Consider the following 11736-nt stretch of genomic DNA (forward strand, 5'->3'; position numbering starts at 1 on the left):
AATTTATTTGACAGAGAGAAATTACAAGTACACTGAGAGGCAGGCAGAGAGAGAGAGAAGGAAGCAGGCTCCCTGCTGAGCAGAGAGCCCGATGCGGGACTCGATCCCAGGACCCTGAGATCATGACCTGAGCCGAAGGCAGCGGCTCAACCCACTGAGCCACCCAGGCGCCCTCTCTCTCCCTTTTTGACAAATAAATTAATTAAATCGTGGGGTTTTTTTTAAGTTTATTTATTTATTTGAGAGAGAGAATCTCAAGCAGACTCCCTGCTGAGCACAGAGCCTTATGCAGGGCTCAGTCTCAAGACCCTGAGATCATGAACTGAGCCAAAATCAAGAATTGGGACACTTAACCGATCTACTCAGGAGCCCCAATTTACTTTCTAAGAAACTTTATCCTCACGGCTTTAACAATTACCTTCACATAGAAAATTTTACTATTTGTTTTTAACTCTAACCTTAGAAAGATGATAAACTATAATTTGTGTGCTTATTTCATGTATTTAAATGATCCTGCAAGGTAGGTATTGGTTCACTCTATTTTTATAGATCTAGAAAGTTGAGGGTCCAGGAAGTTGAGACTAGTCCAACCTCATAAGTAGCAGAGACAGGATTTTTGAATCAGGGTCTTCTTGCAAAGGCTTTATTCTTTCCTCTATACCAGGGCAAACTGGTCCTCAGATCAAATCTAGCCCCCTGCCAGTTTTTGTAAAGTTTTGTTAGAATACAGCCATGCTCCTTCATTCTTTGTCTGCTTTCATAATAACTAAAGGCAGTAGAGTTGAGTTGCTTGAGTCATTGCAACAAAGACTATATGAATTCACAAAGCCAAAAATACTTACTCTCTGCCTTTCACAGAAAAAGTTTGTGGACCCATTCTTTGTACCATGCTTCCTCTCTCTTAAGCTTTAATTCCATATCTCTCAGTGCTTGTTGGACATAATAAATAGCTTGGATTTTATTCTAGTGACTTTAAACAGCCTTTTTGTTCCATTCACCAATGAGGGATGAGGACAGGGTGTTACAGGTATGGTTTGTCTCTTCCCTGAAGTCTGAGCTTCACCTGAGAAGACCTGATATTTGGGGCTAGGATCATCTAGAGCAGGAATCAGAAAACTAGGGCCCTCTGACCATTTCGTAAATGTTACAGAACGCAAAAACATCCATTCATTTATCTGTTATCTATGGCTGCTTTGTCCCTGTAACAGTAGTTATATTATAATTGTAATAGAGACTATATGACCTGCAAAATCTACAATACTTAATATCTGGCCATTTCAGAAAAATTTGCTGGGGCACCTGTGTGGCTCAGTCAGTTAAGCGTCTCTCTTGGGCTCAGGTCATGATCTCAGGGTCCTGGGATCGAGCCCCATGTCTGGCTGCCTGCTTAGTGGGCAATCTGCTTCTGCCTCTGCCTCTGCTACCCCCCCTGCTCATAGTCTCTCTGTCTCTCCCTCTCAAATGAACAAATAAAATCTTTAAAAGAAAGGAAGGGAGAGAGGAAGGAAGGAGAATTTGCCAACCTCTGATCTAGAGATATTTTCACTCACTTATCTGGCAATTGGCTTTGGTTCTCAACTTCGGCTGTTGACCAGAACACTTACATGTGGCCTCTCCATGTAGCCTGGGCTTCTTCGCAGCGTGACAGTCTTAGGATGGCTGGATTTCTTACTTAGCAGCTCAGAAGCAGTGTCTCTGCAAGCAAGAAGAAGCTGACATACATTTTATGACCTTGTCTTAGAAATCATATAGAGTCACTTGCGCCACATTATGTTGGTTACAAGTGAATCACGGGCCCATCCAGATTTAAGGGAAGGAAACATACACTTCACCTCTCAATGAGAAGAGTATCAAAGATTTTGCAACCATTTCTTTAAACTCCTACAGCTACAAACTAGAAAACAAAACAAAGAACTGCAATAGACTTCCCCACTATTATCTGAAATTCAACACATGATCTTTTTCCCAAATCAAGTCCTTCTTCAGAATTTTCTCTTATGCTCATTCTTCTAGGCTTAAAAATTTAATCTGTCCTATTCTCTTTTTCCATTTACCAGCACAGTTTTATTTTTAGTCTGTTTTTTGATGTCTTTTATTCTTACTACTACCATCATGAGACCCACCATATCCTTACCCCCAAACCACTATGGTAGCACCTAGAATGCACTGTCTGCTCATGGTGTCTTCCAACCCGTAGTGTACTACAACATATGTAATTGTGTATGTGCCTGCGTGCGTGTGTGTGTGTGTGTGCATGCACAGGTAGGCATTTTAATCTGTAGTTTTCATCAAGTTCTCAAGGAGCCAGTTACCCATCAAAAATTTTTAACAACTGGGGCGCCTGGGTGGCTCAGTGGGTTAAGCCGCTGCCTTCGGCTCAGGTCATGATCTCAGGGTCCTGGGATCGAGTCCCGCATCGGGCTCTCTGCTAATCAGGAAGCCTGCTTCCCTCTCTCTCTGCCTGCCTCTCCATCTACTTGTGATTTCTCTCTGTCAAATAAATAAATAAAATCTTTTAAAAAAAAATTAAAATTTAAAAAAAAAAATTAAAAAAAAAAAAATTTTTTTAACAACCATGTGTCAGAGTCCCCCAAGGGTATCCCCACATTTGGAGGTTCATTAGGAAGGACTCAACATATAAGGCATATTATGGCTAAGGTTTGTTACAGTGCAAGGATACATAATAGAATCAGTAAGGGAAAAAGACACCAGGGCATCTGGGTGGCTCAGTGGGTTAAAGGATCCTGGGATTGAGCCACGCATTGGGCTCTCTGCTCAGTGGGGAGCTTGCTTCCACCTCTCTCTCTGCCTGCCTCTCTGCTTGCTTGTGATCTCTGCCAGTCAAATAGATGAATAAAATCTTTAAAAAAAAAAAAAAAAAAAAAAGGAAAAAGACACCAGTAGGAATCTGGAAAAAATCCATGCATAAGCTTCCTTATTTTCCCTCCTTCCTGTGAGGAGGGATATACTAGGCATGTTCCTTCTCCAGCAGTGAAAAATGTAGTAATGTGTAGTGTTTCTGTCTCGGGTAACCCACTAGAAACTGAAAGTTCAAGGTTTTTTGTTTTGTTTTGCTTTGCTTTGTTCCATTTTGCTTTTAAAGATTTTATTTTAGGGGTACCTGGGTGTCTCCATCTGTTAAGTGGCCAACTCATGGTTTTGGCTCAGATCATGATCTCAGTCCTGGAGTTTAGCCCTGAGTTGGGCTCCATGCTCAGCAGAGTCTGTTTGAGGACTCTCTCTTTCCCTCTGCCTCTCCCCACCAGTCGCATATGCACTTTCCTCTCTCTTTCTAAAATAAATAAATCCTTAAAAAAAAATAAATCCTTAAATCCATATATTTTTTTTAAAGATTTTATTTATTTGAGAGAGGGGAGCACAAGCAGAGGGAGAAGCAGGCTCCCAGCTGAGCAGGGAGCCTGATGCAGGGCTCCATCCTAAGATCCTGGGATCATGACCTGAGCCGAAGGCAGACACTTAACCCACTGAGCCACTGAGGTGCCCGTTTTATTTTTTTAAATAGGCTCCACACCCGATGTGGGGATCAAACTCATGACCCTGTGATCAAGAGTCACAAGTTCTACCGATTAAGCCAGCCCCCCCAAAAGCCTGAGGTTTTTATTGGGTACTCCACCTAGCAAGCACCAAAATTCCACACTCCCAGAAGGAAAGCAGATAATCACCTAAACCTCATTTTTGCACAGACTAGGTAGGCAGAGTAAACCAAACCATCCTTGTCAGTGGGGAAAAGGGGAAAACTTTAAAAAATCCAAGTTCCCAGATGCTGAGGGCCAACCTTGTAAGCAAGCTCTTCTAAAAATAGCATCCTCAGGCTTGCTATTACTTTTCTGCATAAAACGACTTCCTACACATTCTTGACATTGCCTCTTTGTTCATTTAATTTCTTTCTTTCTTTTTTTTAAGTGTATTTGCTTTTATTAATCTCTATACCCAGTGAGGGGCTCAAACTTAGAACCCTAACATCAGGAGTCACATGCTCCTCCAACTGAGCCAGCCAGGCACCCCTGTTCATTTAATTTCATATCTAGTCTTCCCTCCCATCTCTTCTTTGTCTGCATTCTGTACCTCTTGTGGGATCTAATTTAAGAACCACCCCCACCCCACCCCTGTCCTTTCTGTCCCTTCTAAGAAGTTGATACTTCTCTGATCCATCTCTCACAGTGAGAGATGGAACTGAACTCCTTTGCTGCTCCTCATATGTACCACTTATATGGCCATTAGCCTATTGTATCTCAAATTATTAATATTTTAATGTCTTTGTGGCCTTATATGTTATGGTGCAAGCCCTTTGAGGTTAAGCACTTTCGCATGTGCCCCACAGCCCCCTGTGTGTGCCTTGATCATAGCATGTAGCTCATTGTATTATTGTCTGTGACATGTGCTTCTTGAGACCTGGGCCGCATGAACTGCTAGGCCTAGCATGTCTCTCATACAAGACACTAAGTAAACGTTTGCAGAGACTAAACTTCTTTGTATCCCCCACTTTACCCAAGCATTATGTCTTATATTCTGATAAATGCTAAAGAACCCAAGTTACTCACATCGTGATAAATCGTTAAAATTGTTTTCAAGGGATGCCTGGGAGGCTCATTCGGTTGAATGTCTGCTTTCGTCTCAGGTCATCATCCCAGGGTCCTGGATCAAGTCCTGAATTGGGTTCCTTGCTCAACAGGGAGCCTGCTTCTCCCTCCACCTGCTACTCCTCCTGCTTGTGCTCACTCTCTCTCTGACAAATAAATAAATAAAATCTTTATTTTTAAGAAAACTGCTGAAAGAAATACATTAAATAAAATTTTTCTCAAGTAGAATCTTTCCCTTTTAATAATCTCTGTATAATATTGTATTTCAGTGTAATGTAATGCATGTGCCACATTTGGTTTTCTAAATTTCATTATCTCCACTGGATATTAACCTTTTCCCATCACAGGATGCAGACTCATCAGAACGTATCATTGCTCCCATGCGATGGGGATTGGTTCCATCTTGGTTCAAGGAGAGTGATCCTTCTAAGCTGAAGTTCAACACTTCCAACTGTCGTAGTGATACCATAATGGAGAAACGTTCCTTCAAGGTAGGTAGTGAGTCTAGGGAAAAGGCACATACTCTGGTCTTTTTTCCAGCAGAGCTGTTAGTGCCTTCTATACCTGAGGAAAAAAATAAGGTTCTCCTGGAAAGTGTGTTCCCAGTTGCTAATAATGTTGAGTGCTGTTAATATATATTACTGCATGATGAGTCATCCCAAAACTTAGTGGTTTAAAACAAAACTATTATTATTTCTCATATTCTGTAGGTTGACTGATTTCAACTAGACAGTCTTCACTTGGAGGTTCTCATGCACTTATAATTAATGCAGCTGGGGCTGGAGTATATTATTTAATCTTTTCAATAGCTATGTGAGTGGTAACTTTATATAAGAAAAGGGAGGTACAGAGAAATTAAATAACTGCTCTAAAGTCTGCATACATTGGTGACCTGAGATTTTAACTGAAGTCCATGACACATTGTGTCACTAAAATCTTATCTTGATCACATTTTCCCTCAGGTACCTCTCGGAAAGGGAAGACGCTGTGTCGTTTTAGCAGATGGATTCTATGAGTGGCAGCGATGTCAGGTTAATAGCCAAAGGCAGCCATATTTCATCTACTTCCCCCAAGCAAAAACAGAAGAGGTACTGTCAACAGTGTTCACAGTTGGTATTTGGAAGGGGATAGATTTGGAAAGGATAATCCAAAGTTTCTTTCAGAACTTTTTAAAAAAATAACTGCTTTATTGAGGTATAATTCACCATGAAATTCACCTTCTTAGAGTATGCAAGTCAGTGATTTTTTTTAGTATATTCAAAGTGTTCATTTTTTTTTTTACTTCATTTTTTTAATCATCATGATTCTCTTCATGAGAATAAAATTCACCCTTTTTTTTTTTTTAAGAGATTTTATTTATTTATTTGACAGAGAGAGAGATCACAAGTAGGCAGAGAGGCAGGCAGAGAGAGAGAGAGAGGGAGAAGCAGGCTCCCCGCTGAGCAGAGAGCCCGATGCAGGGCTCAATCCCAGGACCCTGGGATCATGACCTGAGCAGAAGGCAGAGGCTTTAACCCACTGAGCCACCCATGTGCCCCTAAAATTTACCCTTTTAAAGTATGTAGTGGTTTTAGCATTCAAAATGTTGGGTAACCATCCTGTTTAATTTCACAACATTATTATCACCCCAAAGAGAAACCCCATGCCCATTTTTTAATTCAATTAGCCAACATATAGTACATCATCAGTTTCACATGTAGCATTCAGATAGAGTGTTCAGTAATTCATCAGTTGCATATAACACCCAGTGTTCATCACATCACATGCCCTTCTTAACGTCCATCACCCAATTACCCCGTACCCCTCGCCCACCTCCCCTCCAGTAACCCTCAAGTTTGTTTCCTGTAGTTAAGAGTCTCTCATAGTTTTTCTCCCTCGTGCCCATTTTTAATCATTTTCTGCCCCCAGCTCCTGACATCATTATCTGCATTTTTGAGTGATGTTTTCACTTTGTATAGAATTCTGGGTTGGCAGTTCTTGGGGTGTTTTTTCCAGCACTTAAAAAAAAAAATACTCCATTGCCTCTGGCTCTTCTAGTTTCTTTTGAGAGGTCTACTGTAATTTCTTGTCTTTTTTTCTTCTGTTTGTAATGTGTGCTTCTACCACTTCTCTTTGCCTAATGCCTTCAAGATTTTCTCTTTGGTTTTCAGCAGTCTGAGTATGAGTGTGTAGTTTTTTTGTTTGTTTGTTTTGGTTTTTTTTGAGTGTGTAGTTTTTATGCATGTGTGTGTTTGTGTGTTTGACATGTTCTCTGAGCTCCCTCGGATCTGTGCTTTGTGTCTTTCATAATTTTTGGTAAATTTTCAGCCATCATATACTCAGGTATTTCTTCTTACCCATTGCTCTTCACTTCTGGGATTCTAATTACACGTTAGACAACTTGATATTGTCCCATAGTTTGTTCTTTCGTTCTTTCTTTCTTTGACAGAGGGAGAGATCACAAGTAGGCAGAGACGCAAGCAGAGACGGAGGGGAAACAGGCTCCCCGCTGAGCGGAGAGCCCAGCTCAGGGCTCAATCCCAGGACCCCGAGATCATGACCTCAGCCAAAGGCAGAGGATCAAACACTGAGCCACCCAGGCGACCCTGTCTCATAGTTCTTGAATTTTTTCTTCTGTGTATTTTATTTTTCTCTGTACTGTAGTTTGGTTAGTTTTTGTCAAGTCTTTCTTATTTTGCCAAGATTTATTCTCTGTTAATGTATGTTGTCTATGTTTTCTACAAGAGTCTTTAGCTTATTAATTAAACTTCTTTAAAATTCCCTTTCTGATAGTTTCAGTATTTGGGAAAAGAAATATCTGGAGTCTGCTTCTGTTGATTTCTGTATCTCTTGGCGGTTCATTGGAGTTTCTGGCTTTTTTATTTGTCTTGTAATTTTTGATTGACTGGTATACATTGAGACTGAGATGAATAATATTTATGTCTGGAAATGGATACACTTACCCTTCTAATAGGCCATTAATGTGTGAGATTGAGTGGATCTTATCAGGAGTTGAACTGGTTTTTGTTGTTACAATTACCTTTATTCACTACAGGCTTTAAATTTCTCTGTGCCATCTTGTGTTCAGGGTAAGGGTGATTTTCCAGAGGGGTTTTCTCTAGCCCTGCTTCCTTCAGCTCTAGTACCTCCCTTTAGGCCTGTGCTTTGGAAAGGATCTCTCTATGCTCTTGCTTCTTCCCTAGAATTAGGCTGCTGTTGCTGTCCAGGTGGTGCTTACTCATCTAAAGGGTGGGAGAGTGTTCTTTAATGTCTTCATACAGCCTCCATCTCAGGCAGATCTGTGGCCCTGGCTGTCAGGCCCAGGCTTTCTTAGGGATCCTACTCCTTTCCTAGGGGAGTAGAAGGATTTTTCTTTAACCCTTCCCCAGACTCAGTGGATTCTTTACCTGTATCTTAGGGGCAGTAGGCTTTATTACCCATATCCTGGCCCCTCAAGGCTTTTGTTTCTTAGATGAGAAGTGATTGGGTGAGGCTTGTGCCTTTCCTGATATAAGAGAGCTCCCCTCCTCTAGGCATGCACCAGCATGGAAGGCTTTCTCTAGTCTTCTGCTCTGCCCCTATCTTTCTTGTGAGCAGCTGGGAAAGTTCATGGAGAAGAATCTGCAAGCTAATGCAAACTCTCTGGATGTCTACAGCTCTCAGGGGTTCTGGGATCTCAGGCTAGCCCACACACTGCTTCTAGCAATTTGGTAATAATTTTATCTGAATGAAGGCCTTGTCTTCCTCCTGTTGCCACCAGTAAGCCAGTGCTTAAGTTTCTCTGATCCCTTGGAGGCCCCTGTCTTCCCATAAAGTTCATGCCAGTTTCTTGCCCAGTGAACTCAGTTTTCTGATGAGTTTAAGAAAAGCTGTGATTTTGGAGGTGCCTGGGTGGTTCAGATGGTTAAGCATCCGACTCAGGTCTGGATCTCAGGTTCATGAGTTCAAGCCCTGCAGTGGGCTTCCCGTGGTGCTTGAAAATAAAAAATAAAGATAAAATAATAAAAATGAAAAGTTATGATTTTTGTAAATTATCTAGCTTTTTTCTTACTGTTAGAGTGGAGGGGGTACTCTAACTTGCTTTCTGTATTCTAGGTTTTGAACTGAATCTTAAATGGCAAGTAGGAGCTGGCATGATGAGAAATGGCAGGATATTTTGGGCAGAGGAATTTGCTCTAGCAAGATAAAAAGGCCCAAAATTGCACAAGGGCTTCATTTACAGATAGCTGGGTTTGGTTCAAATTAAAATTATTAGTAAAAGCTAAAATGATGGGCTGAGTTGTAGAAGGCCTGAATGCCCATTGGTGATGTTGGTTTGTATTCTGAAATTGTTGAGCCATAAATCCATAGCTTCAGTGGGTACTTGCCATCAAACTGGGGCGCGTGAGTGGCTCAGTGGGTTAAAGCCTCTGCCTTCAGCTCAGGTCATGATCCCAAGGTGCTGGGATCAAGGCTCTCTGCTCAGCGGGGAGCCTGCTTCCCCATCTTTATCTCTGCCTATGTCTCTGACTACTTGTGATCTCTGCCTGTAAAATAAATTTAAAAATAATAATAGCAATAATACATGGGGTGAAGTACTTGCAAAATGATTGCTTTAAGTCTTAAGTAGTAGCCAACCTATGTGTATGAGGGGGATGCTGAGTATCTAATCTGCCCGCATACTTTGCTTCCAGTCAGGTAGTGTTGGCACTGTGGACGGTCCTGAGCACTGGGAGAAAGTCTGGGACAACTGGAGGCTGCTGACAATGGCGGGGATCTTTGACTGCTGGGAGTCCCCAGAAGGAGGAGACCTCGTGTATTCCTACACCATCATCACAGTAGATTCCTGCAAAAGCTTGAATGACATTCACCCTAGGCAAGTCACAGTTCGTATCCCTGGGTCCAAAAGGGGTCAGCGGAGGGTTTGTACTCTGCTTTTAGATAAGTAACTTTTGGATCCAGTGTTTCAGTATGCACAAATTTAGAGTAGCAGTCACTTTACAAAATATAGTTATGGTCAGTTTGGCTATAATATGACATGCATTCCTAAAAGTCACTACATTATGCCAAACTGTACAGTGAAAACCCAGTAACTTATGGGAAAAGCAGACAAAACCTAAAAATATATCAGGAACATATTAAAAAGTAATAGGGACTTATTAAAAATAGTGTCACATTTGTCTACATAGATACTACATTAAATATGGCACTTTACCTTAGAAAGTTCCAGAATTTGCTGGTGGAAAATGAGTGTCAGAGAAATTGTAGCTTATAAGCTATCATGAAATGGAGAGAAGATTATGCAAAATTTGTGATGTTTTGTGGCTTTAAATCCTGGGGCATTTTTTTCTGCCTTTGAAATTTTCCTTCAGTGGGTACCTGGGTGCCTCTGGCTCCCATCATAATCTTGGGTAAAGGAAATGTTGGGGTGCCTAGTGGCTCACTTGGTTAGGTGTCTGCCTTCTGCTCCGGTCGTGGTCTCAGGGTTGTGGGATTGAGCCCCATGTAGGGCTCTCTGCTCAGCGGGGAGTCTGCTTCGTCTCACTTCCCTCTGTGCTCTTGTTGTCTCTCTCAAATAAATATTTTTTAAGATTTTATTTAATTTATTTTTTTTTAAAGATTTTATTTATTTATTTGACAGACAGAGATCACAAGTAGACAGAGAGGCAGGCAGAGAGAGAGAGGAGGAAGCAGGCTCCCCACTGAGCAGAGAGCCCTATACAGGGCTGGATCCCAGGACTCTGGAATCATGACCTGAGCCAAAGGCAGAGGCTTAAACCCACTGAGCCACCCAGGCACCCCAAGATTTTATTTATTTGAAAGAGAGAGTGAGAGCAGGCTCCCCGCTGAGCAGGGAGCCCGACATTAGGCTCATCCCAGGATCCCGAGATCATGACCTGAGCTGAAGGCAGGCACTTAACTGACTGAACCAACCAGGTGCCCCAATAAATAAAATATTAAAAAAAAAGAAGAAGAAGAAGGAAGAAAGAAAGATATGTTGCTTCAAGGCATGCATTTATAATAGATACAAATTTAATCAAAATTGAACATTTTGATCCAGCATATAGCCTCCTTCTCTACTAACTGCTGAAAATTCTTCAGCATTTTCATCCATGCTCATGTCTTCTGACACTGAAAGCTTTGGAAATTGCATCACCGTTTGAAACCACCAAGCCATCTATTACGAGCACTCAGAGGAGCCACTTCTGTGGTCTTTCAGGTCTTCATGTATAAATAATGCATTCTTTTTTTGAGAAAGCAGTTTTTTCATGTTTGTCATTCAGTCCATATGCTAAAGAATCTCATTGTTTCTGTTCCTTTAGATATGATTGATACTGACTTCATGATACTTCTTGAAGTTGTTGCAGCCATAGACATTCCTTTTATTTTCACGATGTTGTCACTGGTTCATTCCTTTATGTCTGTTGCTAAGGAGATATCACATGTTCTCTTTTTACTTTGAAGATGCTCTAATAGTTCGGGCTTCTTGTCAGTACTTAAAAATTTTCCACCTACATGCACTGCTTCACATGTTTTGAGCTAGATCCTGAAAAAAAAAAAAAAAAAAGCAAGCATTGGCATAATAGATTATATGTGTGTAACACTTTAACAGGTTTTGCCAGATCTGAGTGCCCTCAGAAGTGATACTTAATGTTTTGCTGAAAAGAATGTAGTGTTGCACAAAATAGGATTATCTATTTTAGCCTTGTCCTAAGCATTCTGTGTGAAATTATACTTTCATGTGATATAGTCGTGGGTTTTTTTGCTAATTTAAGATAAATTCCTGTTTCATCTAATCTAAGACACAATTGGTTGTTTTTTTTTTTTTTTTTAATAAAACATTATTTTATGCACTGCCAAGAAAATAAAGCATGGGGCACCTGGGTGGCTTAGTCAGGTAAGTGTCTACCTTTGGCTCAGGTCATGATCTCAGGGTCCTGGGATCAAGTCCTGTGTTGGGCTCCCTGCTCAGCTGGGAGCCTACTTCTCCCTCTGCAGGCCACTTCCCCTGCTTATGTGCTCATACTCTCTCTCTCTCGATCAAATAAATAACTAATTTATAAAAGAAGAAAAGTAAAATGTTCCAGTTACTTCCAACTGAACTGTAATACAATGCAGAGATGCCATTCATCAGAAAACGCTTCTGGATTTCAGAGACTAAATTTTTTTTTTTTTT

At 41.0% G+C, this 11736-nt stretch overlaps 1 protein-coding gene across 2 annotated transcripts in view; it reads left to right on the plus strand.

The window, feature by feature from the left end:
- Positions 1–11736, plus strand: part of HMCES (5-hydroxymethylcytosine binding, ES cell specific) — a 23521-nt gene that overhangs the window by 8066 nt on the left and 3719 nt on the right. Inside the window, exons 2-4 of one of the 2 annotated variants that reach the window (XM_059387926.1) lie at positions 4949–5092; positions 5564–5689; positions 9254–9435. In XM_059387926.1, the coding sequence (XP_059243909.1) occupies positions 4949–5092; positions 5564–5689; positions 9254–9435 (452 nt within the window). The remainder of the gene's footprint in view (positions 1–4948; positions 5093–5563; positions 5690–9253; positions 9436–11736) is intronic. The other variant, XM_059387927.1, reaches the window with a different exon arrangement.

The sequence above is a fragment of the Mustela nigripes genome, chromosome 2, assembly GCF_022355385.1.
Source record: "Mustela nigripes isolate SB6536 chromosome 2, MUSNIG.SB6536, whole genome shotgun sequence".
Taxonomy (NCBI): domain Eukaryota; kingdom Metazoa; phylum Chordata; class Mammalia; order Carnivora; family Mustelidae; genus Mustela; species Mustela nigripes.